The 16,682-nt window shown below is 50.3% G+C and overlaps 1 protein-coding gene across 11 annotated transcripts; it reads right to left on the reverse strand.

Annotated features, from left to right (window-relative positions):
- Positions 1-1,216: 1,216 nt before the first annotated feature.
- numa1 (nuclear mitotic apparatus protein 1) lies at positions 1,217-16,515 on the reverse strand. 11 transcript variants are annotated; one of them, XM_045724794.1, is made up of 27 exons: positions 16,355-16,515; positions 14,786-14,839; positions 14,599-14,684; positions 14,281-14,360; positions 14,097-14,185; positions 13,627-13,701; positions 13,431-13,521; positions 13,198-13,342; positions 12,847-12,983; positions 12,471-12,582; positions 12,268-12,385; positions 11,580-11,720; positions 11,241-11,354; positions 9,278-11,119; positions 8,747-8,824; positions 6,515-8,263; positions 6,192-6,401; positions 5,895-6,082; positions 5,659-5,796; positions 5,445-5,583; positions 3,952-4,177; positions 3,672-3,808; positions 3,253-3,579; positions 2,658-2,750; positions 2,285-2,533; positions 2,099-2,139; positions 1,217-1,709 (listed from the first exon to the last, which is right to left on the reverse strand). In XM_045724794.1, exons 2-27 carry the CDS (start codon positions 14,825-14,827, stop codon positions 1,706-1,708), a joined length of 6,651 nt encoding a protein of 2,216 aa, XP_045580750.1. In that variant the 5' UTR covers positions 14,828-14,839; positions 16,355-16,515; the 3' UTR covers positions 1,217-1,705. The 11 variants fall into 11 exon arrangements, with proteins under 11 accessions (XP_045580750.1, XP_045580747.1, XP_045580746.1 ...); XM_045724791.1 differs by having other exon boundaries at positions 6,515-8,824; XM_045724790.1 differs by lacking the exon at positions 8,747-8,824 and having other exon boundaries at positions 6,515-8,746; positions 9,200-11,119.
- Between the last annotated feature and the right edge of the window lie 167 nt (positions 16,516-16,682).

The raw sequence follows: 16,682 nt of genomic DNA on the forward strand, positions 1-16,682 counted from the left end.
GCCTGAGTTCGGGGTTAGGGCTGACAGATAAACAAAAAATTAACATAGTGGTGTACTGTGATAAATGAACAGTCCAGCAGGCATCAGCTATGTAGCCAGTATGTGTGTAATACCCAGTGATAGCATAGTGTGAGTGGTGAAGAGGACTGGCCACCCCTCATAGCCTGGTTCCTCTCTAGGTTTCTTCCTAGGTTCTGGGAGTTTTTCCTAGCCACCGTGCTACTACACCTGCATTGCTTGCTGTTTGGGGTTTTAGGCTGGGTTTCTGTACAGCACTTTGAGATATCAGATGATGTAAGAAGGGCTGTATAAATAAATGTTATTTGTGTAGTTCCAGTTTACCAGAAAAGCTCAGCCTCTGATGTTCTCATCCTCTTCTCCACGGGACCCATAACTAGAGGGAGGTCTCGCCTGTTTCCAGCTCCCCTGCAGGATCCTGACAGCAAATAAAACCTATTCACTTTTCTCTAAACTTGTATTACTAATTGCGTAGGCTGTGGTTGGTTCCCCATAATAACATTTGGACCTGGAAAGGCACTATTAAAAACACCCAGCCAGTTATGATGAAAGATTTGTCTGCTAACAGCCTTTAGCTATAACAAGACTTACATGTTTCTCTAACCAGGTAGCCTGGGGTCACAACAACACTTTTAAACTGAGATGACCGAAGGGAAAATAGCTCCAATGACTCATTTATTGTTTAAACAAGATAATGCACTGACTCATTCATCAGACTCTAAAATCATTCAAACACTTGTTTTCCAGAGGCCTAACAGTGATTCTGGTCCACTCATCTCACCACCTCTGAATCAGAGTCCATTTCAGTTCCACCAACAGGCTCAAATCACAAGTGTCCTGTGACAGGGAAGAGATTGTGGGGCTGTCGTTAAAATGAATGAAGGGGCAGAGGGTTGAAGTAGGTAGGCTGACTACAGCCTGGTGGTATTTGTACCATTCAGGTTGTATTACAGACCATGACACTGGCAGGTTGACTTTCTGGACAGAATTTAATCAAACGCCTTTGAAAATAATCCCAAACTATACAGTCGAATACCCTACTCACAACAAATTGATGACTGTGTAGTATTTTCAGAAAATTGAAATCATTCTCTGGAATTTCTGAGCATTAAATCTAGACCTTTTTTGGATTAATTAAGTCGCACTGCCATGATGTAAAATGTTGAATTCCCTTCACACCATTTCACCTTACAAAATATTTGATAGACTGTTTTATTTTTATTTGAGAGACAATACATGTAAATATGATACAAAAAAGGTTTAAAGCTAAAAAGGGGGGGGGGGAGACTTTAAAAAGCCAAAAATAAAGATGAAATAAAGTCAAAGCGTGATGCATCATCATCATCATCATCATCATCATCCAGTGTACCAGGTACACACGTACAGTAGGTGACCTATAACAGTATTGGATACCTCACCACCCCATTGAACAGGGCTTAACTAATACAAATGACATCATTAGGAGGTCAAATAAAAAACCCATTGAGATTTTAAATCTCAAAAGAAACCAAATTATTAAAACCCAAATTAGCACTATGTTCTAAGTAAATATAATATAACCTCTGGTGAAAGTATACTTGTTTTTATTGCACATAATAAAACAATTGAATGATTATTCTTGGTAGATAATGTAAAAACAAACGTGTTTAGGACGACCAGATGTTCGTTCACATCTTCCTCCTGAAGTTTATCTGGAGAGAGAGAAAACGTGTTTTATTAGGGAGAAGAGAGGAACACTGGATAATCACCCAGACACCTAAGTGAGTAGCAGGTCTGCATTGATGAAATGAGCCAACTTTGTCAAAACGTTGGAAGTAGTGCTCCCAAATGGCATGTAATTACACAATCCTGCAGACAGTCAGGTGTAATGTAGCAAACAGGGTAGTTAGAAAACACATCACCACAAACTAACACCGTAACCCCAAGGGACTATCAGGTGATATGAATAACACCAGCACACATTAGTGAGACAGCACCCAACGTTCCCCCCCGAGACAGGAAACCCCCCCAGGAAGACATGCCCCTGCAGCACAGCCCAGTGTTAACAAACCAGCTGAGTGAATCAGAACTGATAGAAAACCTGCTCAGATGAATGGGCTTTCCAACCAACACCTCGGGTTCCTAAACACACACAGTACCGCTGTAGTTAGACACATGGTCTGATATGGGGTGGGGGGGGTCAAACAGAGTGACCGTTGTTGCTACAAATCATCTCGTATGCATATGATCGTATGCCGCTTGTCTGGAGAAAGGAAGTGGTTCTCACCTTCCGTGCGCTGGTGGGGTTCTTTGGAGACTTGCTGCTGTTGGTGCGTGGGGACTTCCTCTGTGCCTTCCCTCCCGGCTGAGGGGACTTCACATCTCCGGACCGCGGGACACGGGAGATTTTGTTCGCTGGGGATTTACGCGTGGAGCTGCGAATCTTATTCATGCCTCTCTGTAGGAAGCCGCTCTTGGAGGCAGCCTTACGAGGCGTGTTGTCAATGGAGAACACCATGGACTGTCTCCGCTCAGCCTGACAGAGAGGATGGGTGGATGTTTTAGGCCTACTGTTTGGCGTATGCTAACAAAACATCCTGCCACTACCATTGCTGCTGAGTAAACAAAGCACATGCTACAGTCCAGAGGAAGTGACTCACAGGGCTAGGAGGCTGGCGGTTGTTGGAAGAGCTGAAACGACCTCCTTTAGGGGTAAGAGGGCGCGGGAAACAGCTGGTTGCCATCCTCTTAGCCTGAAAAAAGAGATTTCAGTAAATGTACAATTAATTAAACAGGTTAATGATTGAAACCCCACATTAACATCTACATCCTCACCTCCATCCTCCCTACCATCCGTCCTCACCTAACCTCCATCCCTCACCTAACCTACATCCCTCACCTAACCTCCATCCACCCTCCCCTCACCTCCATCCCTCACCTAACCTCCACCCTCCCCTCCATCCTACCCTCACCTCCATCCTCCCCTCCATTCTCACCTCCATTCTCACCTCCATCCCTCCATTCTCACCTCCATCCCTCCATTCTCACCTCCATCCCTCCATTCTCACCTCCATCCCTCCATTCTCACCTCCATCCCTCCATTCTCACCTCCATCCCTCCATTCTCACCTCCATCCCTCCATCCTCCCCTCCATCCCTCCATTCTCACCTCCATCCCTCCATTCTCACCTCCATCCCTCCATTCTCACCTCCATTCTCACCTCCATCCCTCCATCCTCCCTTCTCACCTCCATCCCTCCATTCTCACCTCAGGTGTGTCTGGCTCCTGGTCTTTGGCTGAGCGTTTGAGTGACAGGTTGCTCCCCCTGAGGTTGTGTGTGTTCTGGTTGTTCAGGGTGCTGCTGGCTTTAGGTTTGGGTGGCATCAGTGAGAGACGGTGTGAGCCGTAGGCCGGCCTGCTGGCCGTGGTGCTGTCGGCCTGTCCCGGGTGGAGGGAGAGCCGGTGGGATGACAGAGACTCCTGAATCTGTCCGGGCATCACAGAGGCTCTACGGATAGTCTCCGTGGGGTCGCCCATGCGCAGGTCATCGTCGGTGAACTCGAAGGACGGTCCCAGGCTGGGCTGCAACGGGGAGGAGACAGGGGTTAGAGATGGGATGATTACAAGTGACAGATGGCGTGATGGAGAGTGAGTAACAGTGAGCTGGTGTGTACCCTGGACTCCAGAGGATAGCTGCTCTTTAGGTGAGGCAGACAGGACTGGTTTCTGGCCTGCAGCTCAGCGATGCGTAGCCAGTCATCAGCAGCATGGTCAGGCTCATTCTCTGCCCCCACACAGAACTGGCCCGTACCTACACAACATAAACATACTGTAGTACAAACTCTGGGACAATCAAGCTCTTGGTGCCTCGAACATCTGAAAGGACTGGGATGGAGAAGTGTCATCGGCTAAGGACAAGGGGTTTGTTGTAGAATGTGTGTAAACGTTTCGTACTCTGTGGAGCTGCAACGTGGACGGTGCTTCGACGGTATCCAGGGAGACTGAGGAGCTGATCGCTCACGGCAACGGCAGGTTTTCCGGGTGTGTGGAAGACCTCCATGGAGATGGGTCGTGCGGTGTGTGTGCTTCCGGTGATGTTGGGATGGGAGCGGACGGAGGACAGGCTGTAGAACATCTCGTTATCACTATCTCCTCCTGCTCCTCCGCGACCAGGGGTCGTCTATATGGGGAGAGAGGAGGAGTCAAACATCTCACTCGCTATGCTGCAATTCACTGGTCTTCCTCAGGTCAACCAACCTAAAAGACCGTTAGATGTGAGTTGAAAACCACAAGGTGATACAGGGTGCTCCCAAGTATGTAGCGAGAGAGAGAGAGAGACAGAGAGAAGTGAGAGAGAGAGAGAGAGAAGTGAGAGAGAGACAGTGTGAGAGAGAGAGAGAGACAGAGTGTGAGAGAGACAGAAGTGAGAGAGAGACAGAAGTGAGAGAGAGAGAAGTGAGAGAGAGAGAAGTGAGAGAGACAGTGAGAGAGAGAGACAGTGAGAGAGAGAGACAGAGTGAGAGAGACAGAGAGAAGTGAGACAGAGAGAAGTGAGAGAGAGACAGAGTGAGAGAGAAGTGAGAGAGAGAGAGAAGTGAGAGAGAGAGAGAAGTGAGAGAGAAGTGAGAGAGAGAGAGAAGTGAGAGAGAGAGAGAAGTGAGAGAGAGAGAGAAGTGAGAGAGAGAGAGAAGTGAGAGAGAGAGAGAAGTGAGAGAGACAGAGAAGTGAGAGAGACAGAGAAGTGAGAGAGACAGAGAAGTGAGAGAGACAGAGTGAGAGAGAGAGAGAAGTGAGAGAGAGAGAGAAGTGAGAGAGACAGAGTGAGAGAGACAGAGTGAGAGAGAGAGAGAAGTGAGAGAGAGAGAAGTGGAGAGAGAGAGAAGTGAGAGAGAGAGAAGTGAGAGAGAGAGAAGTGGAGAGAGAGAGAAGTGAGAGAGAAGTGAGAGAGAAGTGAGAGAGAGAGAGAGTGAGAGAGAGAGAGAAGTGAGAGAGAGAGAGAAGTGAGAGAGAGAGAGAAGTGAGAGAGAGAGAGAAGTGAGAGAGAGAGAGAAGTGAGAGAGAGAGAGAAGTGAGAGAGAGAGAGAGAGAGAGAGAGAGAAGTGAGAGAGAGAAGTGAGAGAGAGAGAGAAGTGAGAGAGAGAGAGAAGTGAGAGAGAGAGAGAAGTGAGAGAGAGAGAGAAGTGAGAGAGAGAGAGAAGTGAGAGAGAGAGAGAAGTGAGAGAGAGAGAGAAGTGAGAGAGAGAGAGAAGTGAGAGAGAGAGAGAAGTGAGAGAGAGAGAGAAGTGAGAGAGAGAGAGAAGTGAGAGAGAGAGAAGTGAGAGAGAAGTGAGAGAGAGAAGTGAGAGAGAGAGAGAAGTGAGAGAGAGAGAGAAGTGAGAGAGAGAGAGAAGTGAGAGAGAGAGAGAAGTGAGAGAGAGAGGTGAGAGGTGTCCCAGTGCTCCCACCACCTTGCTCATGGTGATGTTGATGACCTGGGTGGTCCTTCGGCGTCTGGCTGAGGAGGTGGGTGGTCTCTTCCTGGCTGAGTCCAGAGCCAGCTCTCCCAGACATGTGATGCTGCTCTCTAGCCGGCGCTCAGTACTGGTCCTGGGGAGAATAACCATGATGAACCTCTATAGTAGCAGTTAAACTAGTGGTGCTGAACACACTTTGTAAACCTACCTGTTGATCTGACGGTTATTCATCGGGGTGAAGTAGAGGGTCTCCAGTGACTCCCCTCCCAGAGCACGCCGTTTAGCAGCTACACGCTCCGAGCTACGCACCAGGGGAGTACTGGACTCGTCGGGCCCCAACGGCCTCCTACAGGGCAGGGAGAGAGGGAGAAGTATACCAGTCACCTAGCTGCAAGTCAAGGTCAGAGGAGATGGTGACGGAAGAGAAGGTGAAAGGTGAGTTACGTAGTAGTGTTGAGGGAGTCGTCCAGGCTGAGGTCCAGACTGTCGCCGCTGGTCTCCTGGTGAGTCTGGCTCTGGGGGACTTTCAGGTAGACACTCTCTCTACCCCCTCTCATCTTCTCAATCCCACCTGGTCCCCGCTCAGGTCGAACCTGGCTCTGCTCCCGAAGGTGACGGTCAGTAAACGCCAGCTGTGTAAACAAATCATGTCAGTTTCATGTCAGTATGAAGCTGACATAGTGTATGATAGGATGCCTAATATAACCTGATTGAGAGGGTAGAGGGTGTGTATATATGTACCTGTGCTTCCAGTGTGTTGACCTTGGAGCTGAGGCTCTTCTCTTTGTTCCTGGCCTTCTCCAGCTCCTTCTGCAGCAGCTTCATCTCTGTGGTAACGGCGTTGACCTCATGCTCTCTGACCTCTAGGCTGCGCTGCAGCTCCGTCACCTGCTCCTGAGACTCCACAAGCTGCTGCTTCTTCCCCGAGTAGTGGCTCTTGGCCTTCTCAACCTGGGAACAAAAACATACCACACCTCAACCTCCAAGACAAACCTGAATCATTCTATCCACAGCCAGGGTGAGGTGTCTGTTAGCTCAGAGATGTGTTTACTGGTCAGACTCACCTGTGTTTTGTAGTGTTCCACTACCTCAGTGTTGGCAGCAAGTTGTTCCCGTAGATCTCTGATCTGCTTCTCCCACTCTGTTCCCTCCATCTGTTCTCTCAGCAAGGCCAGTTCCTCCAGCAGTACAGCCTCCAGCCTCTGGGCGGCGCTACATTTCATCTCCAGGACCTGGTGACCCTCAGTCAGCCTCTCCTTCTCCAGGAGCAGGGCATCCAGCTGTTGTCTCTGGCCACTTTCTCTGCTCTCTGCCTGGGCTCGTAGCTCAGCCATGCTCCCTTCCAGCTCGCTCTGGTTCTGCTCTGCCTGGAGCGCCCGGGTTAACAGAGCCTCCTTCTCTTGCTGGAGCACAGAGAACTGCTCCATCAACTCCTTCTGCACCTGGCCTGCTGCCTGCCCTTCCTCCTTCTGCCTGGCTAGAGTCTCCCTCACAGCAACCTGCTGCTCTTCCAGGCTCTGCTGATGAAGGGACACCTCCCCTCTCAGTGCCTCCTTGGCCTCCCTCTCCTGGAGGACTGTGGCCTGTACCTCCTGCAGCAGTCCCTTCTGTAGGGAGTTTTCCTCCTGCTGCTTGGCCAGCTGCACCTGTAAGGCAGTGTGCTCCTCTCTCAGGGGGCCCTCGCTCTTCACCTCCTCCAGGTGGCTGACATGTGTGGAGATCTCCTGGCGGAGTTGTGTAGCCTCCTGTCTCAGGGTGCTGAGCTCCAAGTCCTTAGCTGCTTGGAGGGCCACCATCTTCAGAGTGGCCTCCTCTCTGGCTCTCTCCTCCTTCAGCGTCAGCTCTTTCAGGGCCTCCTGCTGTTCCTCCAGGCTCTGTTCTAAGGACTGAGCTCTCTGCTGCTGGAGGATTAGCTCCTCTCTCAGCTCCTCCTGTTGCCTGGCCAGCTCCTCTCTCAGTGCCTCCAATGACTCCTTCTCCCTGTGGGCCTCCTGCAGCACCTCCTTCTGAAGGGAGATCTCCTGCTCCCTCTTAGCTAGCTGCTCCTGTAAGGCGATGGCCTTCTCTGTCAGAGCGCTGAGCTGCAGGTCTTTAGCTGCTTTGAGGGCCTCCATCTTCAGAGTGGCCTCCTCTGTGCTCTTCTCCTCCTGCTCCCTCAGAGCAGCCTCCTGGTGCTGGAGCTCTGCAGCTCTCTGCTGGTGGAGGGACACCTCCCCCCTCAGCTCCTCCTGCTGCTTGGCCAGGTCCTCCTTTAAGGCTCTGTGCTCCTCGCTCAACAGGCTCTCCAACCGAATCTTCTCCAACTGCACGTCCTTTAGATCAGCTGCCCGTTTGGTGTTCTCCTGGCAGAGTAGAGAGGCCTCCTCTCTCAGAGTGCTGAGCTGCAGGTCTTTAGCTGCGGCCAGAGACGACACTACCTCCAGCTGAGCCTGTAGGGCCTCCATCTTCACAGTTGTCTCCTCTCTGGCTTTTTCCTCCTGCTCCCTCAGCTCCTCCTTCCCCCTCTGCACCTCCTCCAGACGGCTGAGATGTGTGGAGATCTGCTGGCGGAGTTGAGTGGCCTCCTCTCTGGCTCTCTCCTCCTTCAGCGTCAGCTCTTTCAGGGCCTCCTGCTGTTCCTCCAGGCTCTGTTCTAAGGACTGAGCTCTCTGCTGCTGGAGGATTAGCTCCTCTCTCAGCTCCTCCTGTTGCCTGGCCAGCTCCTCTCTCAGTGCCTCCACTGACTCCTTCTCCCTGTGGGCCTCCTGCAGTACCTCCTTCTGAAGGGAGATCTCCTGCTCCCTCTTAGCTAGCTGCTCCTGTAAGGCGGTGGCCTTCTCTGTCAGAGCGCTGAGCTGCAGGTCTTTAGCTGCTTTGAGGGCCTCCATCTTCAGAGTGGCCTCCTCTGTGCTCTTCTCCTCCTGCTCCCTCAGAGCAGCCTCCTGGTGCTGGAGCTCTGCAGCTCTCTGCTGGTGGAGGGACACCTCCCCTCTCAGAGCGTCTACCGCCTCCTGCTGGAGGGCTGCAGCCTGGGCCTCCTGCAAGACCTTCTGTAGGGAGCTGTCCTCCTGCTGCTGGACAAGCTGCTCCTTCAGCTCTCTAAGGGCCTCCTGCTTCTCCTCCAGGCTTAGCTGGAGCTCTGCAGCTCTCTGCTGGTGGAGGGACACCTCCCCCCTCAGCTCCTCCTGCTGCTTGGCCAGGTCCTCCTTTAAGGCTCTGTGCTCCTCGCTCAACAGGCTCTCCAACCGAATCTTCTCCAACTGCACGTCCTTTAGATCAGCTGCCCGTTTGGTGTTCTCCTGGCAGAGTAGAGAGGCCTCCTCTCTCAGAGTGCTGAGCTGCAGGTCTTTAGCTGCGGCCAGAGACGACACTACCTCCAGCTGAGCCTGTAGGGCCTCCATCTTCACAGTTGTCTCCTCTCTGGCTTTTTCCTCCTGCTCCCTCAGCTCCTCCTTCCCCCTCTGCACCTCCTCCAGACGGCTGAGATGTGTGGAGATCTGCTGGCGGAGTTGAGTGGCCTCCTCTCTGGCTCTCTCCTCCTTCAGCGTCAGCTCTTTCAGGGCCTCCTGCTGTTCCTCCAGGCTCTGTTCTAAGGACTGAGCTCTCTGCTGCTGGAGGATTAGCTCCTCTCTCAGCTCCTCCTGTTGCCTGGCCAGCTCCTCTCTCAGTGCCTCCAATGACTCCTTCTCCCTGTGGGCCTCCTGCAGCACCTCCTTCTGAAGGGAGATCTCCTGCTCCCTCTTAGCTAGCTGCTCCTGTAAGGCGGTGGCCTCCTCTCTCAGAGTGCTGAGCTGCAGGTCTTTAGCTGCGGCCAGAGACGACACTACCTCCAGCTGAGCCTGTAGGGCCTCAATCTTCACAGTGGTCTCCTCTCTGATGCTCTCCTTCTGCTCCTTTAACACTCTCATAGCGACCTCCTGCTCCTCCAGGCTCTGCTGGAGCACTGCAGCTCTCTGCTGGTGGAGGGACACCTCCCCTCTCAGCTCCTCCTTCTCCCTCTGCACTACCTCCAGACGGCTGAGATGTGTAGAGATCTCCTGGCGGAGTCGAGTGGCCTCCAGTCTGGCGCTATGCTCCTGCTGCCTCAGCTCTTCCACCAGTGTTCCTCTCTGCTCCAGGTCCTGTTCCAGCCTCTCACACTTTTGTCTCTTCATATCATTGTCCTGGATGGCTGAGTCCAGCTGCTGCTGTAGGGCTGACACGCTCTCCTCCAGTTCCCTCGCCTCCTCAACTGCCAGGGCTTCCGCGGCACGCCTCCTCTCCACCTCCTCCTGCAGCGAGATTACTTCCTCCTTGAGCGAGGTCAGTTCTTCCTGTTGTCTCTGGGAGGCCAGAGAGGTGGTGGACTGTAGCTCCTCCTCCAGCCCCCGGAGGCTCTCCTCCTTCTCCCTGAGAGACGACTCCTTCTCCCTGAGAGACGACTCCTTCTCCCTGAGAGCTGCCGAGGTCTCCTCATTCCTCTCCTGGACCTGTTCGACCTGCTCCTTCACTAGCCTCAGCTGCTCCAACTGGGCAGCGTGCTCTTCTCTCAGGGCCTCCATGTTTTTACCCTCCTGACACACCTCCTTCAGCAGAGAGATCTGGTCCAGCAGGCCAGCGAGCCGCTCTCTCATGTTATTGATTTCATTCTCCTGAGCTGCAAGCTCCTCCTGTAGCTCCTCCTGCCGTAAGCGGTACTCCTCCTGTTGCATGGCTAGCTGCTCCTCCCTGGCCCTCACCTCCTCTCTCAGGATGCTGAGCTCCAGGTCTTTGGCTTCAGCGAGGGACGAGGCAGCGGCTCTCTCTGTCTGGAGGGTCTCCATGTTCTCTGTGGACTGGAGGAGGAGACGCTCCTTCTCCCTCTGAGCCTCCTCCAGCTGGGCCATCTGTTCCCCCAGGCTCCTCACCTCCTCCTGGAGTCGAGAGAGCTCCGCCTCCACCGCTTCCTTCTCCCTGTGGGCTGCGGCCTGCGCCTCCTTTTCTAGGGAGATCTCCTCTTGCTGCCTAGCCAATTGCTCCTGCAGAGCAGTGTGCTCCTGCCTCAGGCTGCAGAGGTCCGTAACATGTGTAGTGATCTCCTGGTGCAGTCGAGTGGCCTCCTCTCTAACGGCCTCTTCCTGCTTCTTCAGCTCTTTTAACGCCTTCTCAGATGCAGCCATCTCCTCCTGTAGGACCTCCCTCTGTAGAGCACTCTCCTGCTGCTGCTTGGTAAGTTGCTTCTCCCTGACCTGCACCTCCTCCTCAGCCCTCCTCAGTGAGGCACCCATGGTGTCCACGTGGCTGGTCAGCTCCTGGATCTCCTCTCTGGCCTCCCTGTCCTGCCGCTCCATAGCCAGGTTCAGCTCCCCTCTCTGCATGCACTCCTGCTGCACCTCCTCCCCCAGCGCCTTCACCTCCTGCTCCCTTTGTTGTACAGTCTGGGTAAGGCTGGCCACCTCAGCGGTCAGGGTGTGGAGCTGGGCAGTCAGGGACTCTCTCTCCTCCTTGGAGGCCAGCTCCAGAGCCTCTCTGTCAGCCCGCAGAGCACTCAGGGCTTCCTGGAGCTCAGTCACCAGGACCTGCAGTCTCTGGCTCTCTGCCTGTAGCGAGGCCCTCTCCTGGGCATGCAGGGCAGCAGCCTGCTCCTTCTCCCCCTTCAGACGGGCGATGGTGCACTCACACTCTGCGTGCCTGAGGGTGGCATCAGCCAGCTCCTGTTTCAGCTGCTCCCACTGTGGGGGTGAACAGGGAAGGACGTGTGGTTAAAAACACAAACACTAAAAGTTGGATGTAACGTAACCCTTGAACATTGTGACAATTGATTCAGCTTTAAGTATCTGGGTAAATGCTAACCTCCAAGATAGGGCCCATGACCTCTCCTTTTTCCTGCATCTTGGCTTTACTCAGCTCGTCCTCTAGAGAGGAGATCTTGCTCTGCAGGATCAGCATCTGTTCACTCAGACACTCCTAACACACAGAAAGAAGAAGGAAGAGAATGTAAAAAGAGCAAGCACAAATTGAGATATTCTGGGCCTCTTGTCATAAAGAGTCTCCGAGTGCTGATCTAGAAGCAGGCCCCCTCTGTCCAAGTAAATTTTAGTCATTGTGTTCTACAAAGGCTAAACTGATCCAAGATCAGCACTCCTACTCGGAGACGCTTCATGAATATGGGACCTGTTCTATAGGCCTCACCTTCTGAGCGGTGGCCCGGTTGAGTTCATCCTGAAGGTGGCAGTGTCTGCTGCTCCACTCCCCCTGAGCAGAGTCCTGGGCCTCAATCAGCCTGTCCACCTCAGCCTCAGCACTCGCCAACCGAGCGACCACTTCACGCATCTGACACACAAACGATGAGACAGCTGTCAGTTAGTAAATCCTTATAGGCTGTGTATGGTCTTCATGGCTTGATTTAAAAGGTTCAATTGCAGCTGTTTATCTCAACATCAAACCTTTTCTGGGTAACAATTTAGTACCTTCATGTTATTTTTTATTTTAATTGTCAAAAAATAAACCAAATTAGCTTCTTAGCAAAGAGCAATTTCTCAAGCAATCATTTTTCTAGGACTGTCTGGGAGTGGTTTGAATGAGGGGTCTAATTGGACGAGCCTAAAGGGAGGGATATGCAACCTGAAAACTTGCTGTTATTGGCAGAGGTTTTGAAACTCTCTATGTTGTTATTGGTCCATTAACTTATAGCTTCTGGTGATGTCACCTGTCAGGCGAAACCTCCATCCCACCAAAACAGGCTGGAATTTCAGGCAGTCTTATCAAACAGCTCTCACACTAAAAGGGTATTAGAAGTTTCACAACCTCATAGTGTGGAAAATCAAATGTTTTCCTGCAGTGGGCCTTGAAGGAAACGTGTACAAGGAGAGTCCTTCACCTGGGCAGAAAGGGTGCCATTCTCCTCTGTCAGGCTATCCACCTTCCGCTCCATCTGAGATGAGTTAGTCTTTAACGCTTGGCACTCCTTCAGCACCTCATGGAGACGGGTCCGCAGCCTAATAGAGAGAGAATGCAGTTACACACACCTAGCATGACCTCAGCATGACCTTGACCCTCCCCTCTCTCTCTCTTCCTTCCTACCCCTCGTTCTTGCTGTGCAGTTCTTGTAGCTCATCCCGGGGCTCCTGCTCCTGCTCCGCCTGCTCCCTCAGCAGCTTCTCAATACGGTGCTGCAACTGACAGATCTGACTCTCTACAGGAGGGTGAAAGAGCAGTGTTAGGTCCTAAATATCACAGTAACAAATCAACGGGCACTATGAAAGCTCCAACCAAGTTTAAATCACCCATTGTTCACAGTCAGCGTTCCAATTCCTCCTACAGATAACCATTAACAGCTGGTGTAAACCCTAGACTATATCATTGAATATTTCAATAGGATAGCTGATAATTAACAATATTCCAAGTTCAGCCAGGTACATCCTTATTAAAAATCAGACAGAGCCAGGTAGGTAGGTACCTCTCTGGGTGAGGGTGGTGGCGCTGGTGGTCAGGTCTTTCTCCAGCTCATCCCTCATGTCTCTCTCCTGACGCAGCTGCCTCTGCAGCTTCTTCAGCTGGAACTGAGGAGTGTTCATCACATCCTGCAGGGGAGAACTGCACAGGCGGGTGGGAGAAAACAGTAAAAGGCACCGGTTACTCACACAGATCAGTGTTCCCACCCAGCGTACAGATCATTAGACCAGCTAGCAAACATCAGCTGTTCTAGACTAGTAGCTCACTAGGGCCGTAGCTAGGATACCATAGGTGGGATACTAGAAGAGGAACGAGTGAGCACTAACAGAGGAGAGATGGAGGGACAGAGTAATACCTGACAGACGAGGACGCAACAGTTTGTAGGTCCAGAAACTGAACTGAACCCATCTTCTTTCTCCGCTGGAAGACTGGGGACTCATCATCGTTGAACAAGGAGGATGAGGAGGTACTGGAGATGTCACTGTTGAAACTAAACAGGGCTGAGAGAGAAAGAGTATGCGTGTTTCTGTACTGCAACCATAAGGTGAATTGTTGAACATAACCTGAAATATGTGAGTCAAGGCTTACGCTTCTTCCTTAGATATTTCTCCAAGTTCTCACTCAAGTAGAGGCTATTCTCATTGTCCAAAACAAAGCGGAGCATGGAGGCAAGCTCAACCTTAGGGAAGAAAAACACAAGTTAGCAGTGCAATGATGTGACTATCGGGCAACAAGAAAAATGTAAGTTCTTGGTATGCCACTAAGAGCACAAGGACCCGCCTACCTCAAACTTGTATTCCAGTTGGTTCAGGTCAACATGGTTGTTGATCACACTATGGTAGTACAGGAGCACAAGCACCTGAGAAAAACACACCAAAGTATAAAACAGGCCACCCAGGGGATCTGGGTTAGAGATGGGCTGGATCATCAACTCACTTCAGCACATTTCATAGTCTATACTGTATATACATTTCCAAACATTACTATTTGTTTTATTTTTGTACTACATCATTATTTTTGATAAATGTATATTGCACTGTTGAGAGCTTGCAATTAAGTATTTCACTGTATCATTTACACCCTGTATTCTATGCATGTAACCAATAAACTTTGCTTTGAGAGAGAGTTGGATCAAGTGTAGAGCTGAACACAGTGCAGTGGTCTCTGAGCATTCCATCCATCAATTCATGATGTATACTTGTGCTGGAGACACATTTGGTCAGTGAATAAAACCCAGGTGTATGAACCTAATACCTTGGATAACTCCACCTCCAGGTTTAGTCCATTGCTGATGTTGTCCCAGGAGATGAGAGCTCCCCGTTCTGTGCTGCACCTGCAGTCACCTGGAAAAAACACAACGGCAGGACTATTAGCCATGTGTCTATGGGGGAAAACTACACCCCCCCCCCATGACTAGTGATCAGTGAGTGTGACTCACCTTGCAGGAAGTCAGAGACCACTTTCAGCCTCTCCTGGACATGCTGGTCCAAATATGAATTAGCGGGCTCTTCCTTTCTCCTGTCAGAATCACAAACGTCAATGATCAACACAAGAAGCTACTACAGCAGAGAAGAAGCTACTACAGCAGAGAAGAAGCTACTACAGCAGAGAAGAAGCTACTACAGCAGAGAAGAAGCTACTACAGCAGAGAAGAAGCTACTACAGCAGAGAAGAAGCAAACTACCAAGTCAGCGAAATCCAGACGAGGACAAATATCTATGGTTCTAAGCTATTACGGAACATTGTTTTTACTCACAGTTTATAGACGAGCTTCATCAACAAAACACCATCCTGTAAATCGTTGATGCTCCGCACCGGGAGGTCCACATTCAGGTGGTTAACCTAGTGACGAAAAAAAAAATGTATTCAATTTAGCAAGGCATACAAAACTAAGTACTTAGAGGTTATATTGGTTCCGACCACAGAAAACAAAGCAGACTTACCCATTCCAAAAGTGCATGCTCTTTATCAAGGTGAAGCACCATCTTTGCTGCTCACTAGATCATGGAAAACAGACAGACATTAGTATTAATCATTCCACTGTGTGGAAGAAAGAAGGGCGCTCAGTCAAAGAAGCTAGCTTGCTATCATAAGCTATCAGCAACTCCAACTACGTGACCAAAAGTATGTGGACACCTGCACGTCAAACATCTAATTCCAAAGTCATGGGCATTAATATTATGGAGTTGGTCCCCCCCTTTGCTGCTATAACAGCCTCCACTCTTCTGGGAAGGTTTTCCACCAGATGTTGGAACATTACTGCAGGGACTTGCATACATTCAGCCACAAGAGCATTAGTGAGGTTGGGCGATTATGACTGGCTCGCAGTGTTCGATGGAGTTCAGGTCAGGGCTCTGTGCAGGCCAGCCAAGTTCTTCCACACCGATCTCAACAAACCATGGAATGGTATGGACCTCGCTTTGTGCACGGGGGCATTGTCATGCTGAAACAGGAAAAGGCCTTGTCCAACTGTTGCCAAAAAGTTGGAAGCACAGAATGATCTAGAATGTCATTGTAGGCTGTAGCGTTAAGATTTCCCTTCACTGGAACTAAGGGGCCCCAACCATGAAAAACAGCCCCAGACCATTATTCCTCCTCCACCAAACTTTACAGTTGGCAATATGCATTAGGGCATGTAGCATTCTCCTGGCATCCACCAAACACAGATTCATCCGTCGGACTGCCAGATGGTTAAGCGTAATTCATCACTCCAGAGAACTCTTTTCCACTGCTCCAGAGTCCAATGGCGGTGAGCTTTACACCACTCCAGCCAACACTTGGCATTGCGCATGGTGATTTTAGGCTTTTGTGCAGCTGCTCAGCCATGAAACCCATTTCATGAAGCTTGCGACAAGCAGTTTTTGTTCTAACCTTGCTTCCAGAGGCAGTTTGTAACTCATTAATGCGTGCTGCAAACAAGGACAGTTGACTTTTATGTGCTACGGGCTTCAGCACTCACGTTCTGTGAGCTTGTGTGGCCTACCACTTTGCAGCTGAGCCATAGTTGCTCCCAGATGTTTCCACTTCACAATAACAGCACTTACAATTGACCGGGGCAGCTCCAGCAGGGCAGAAATTTGAGGAACTTACTAGTTGGAAATGTTGCATCCTATGAGGGTGCCACATTGAACGTCACTGAGCGGTTCAGTAAAGCCATTGTTAATCTATGGAAATTACAGGCTGTGTGCTGAAATAGCCGAATCCTCTAATTTGAAGGTGTCAACATACATTTGTATATAGTGTAGATATTTAGTTGACGTTACTAGCTACCTAAAGATAAAGTAACTAGTTACTTAGAGAAAGGAATCTCAAAAGGGTCTCTGGTTACTAGCTAACGTTAGCTAGCTACTCGACAGCTATAAATGGTACTTAAAGAAATTAATTTCTGGTTACTACCTAACGGCTAGCGAGCTAACGTTACTCCCAGTGCTAACGTTAGCTACTAGCAGTGAGACTAGCAAACTAAACGTTACAGTAGCTTGTTAATTACACCATTATTAACGATGTCTTACCTTTGCAATTAGCTAGGTATATGTAGAAAACATTTATCAATTCCGTCTCGAAAATACCAAAATCTAGGTAGCACCCGTTTACCAAAATAACTTTGTGTTTCGAACACCAGGTCTACTTTCGAAGTGCTAAGAAGTAAACTCTTTCAAATTTCGGCGCTGGTGATTATCAAGCCTTCCTATTGGATACCTTCAGAGCTGCAAGACGTCAATTGGCTATTTGTGCAGAACTCGCCATTTTGTGTGCGAATAAAGATTTACTGTAGTTTTCAGTTAATCATTTCTTATGAATAAAACATTAATAGTAATTATTCAAACGTATACAGTATTC

The sequence above is a fragment of the Salmo salar genome, chromosome ssa09 (assembly GCF_905237065.1).
Source record: "Salmo salar chromosome ssa09, Ssal_v3.1, whole genome shotgun sequence".
Classification (NCBI taxonomy): Eukaryota; Metazoa; Chordata; class Actinopteri; order Salmoniformes; family Salmonidae; genus Salmo; species Salmo salar.

Coding starts and splice junctions, on each gene's coding strand:
- numa1 (XM_045724785.1), bottom strand. CDS start 14,827: ATGGTGCTTCACCTTGATAAAGAGCATGCACTTTTGGAATGG. Junction 11,355..11,579: donor ACCGGGCCACCGCTCAGAAG/GTGAGGCCTATA, acceptor TCTGTGTGTTAG/GAGTGTCTGAGTGAACAGAT. Junction 4,178..5,444: donor TCAACATCACCATGAGCAAG/GTGGTGGGAGCA, acceptor CTCCCCATATAG/ACGACCCCTGGTCGCGGAGG.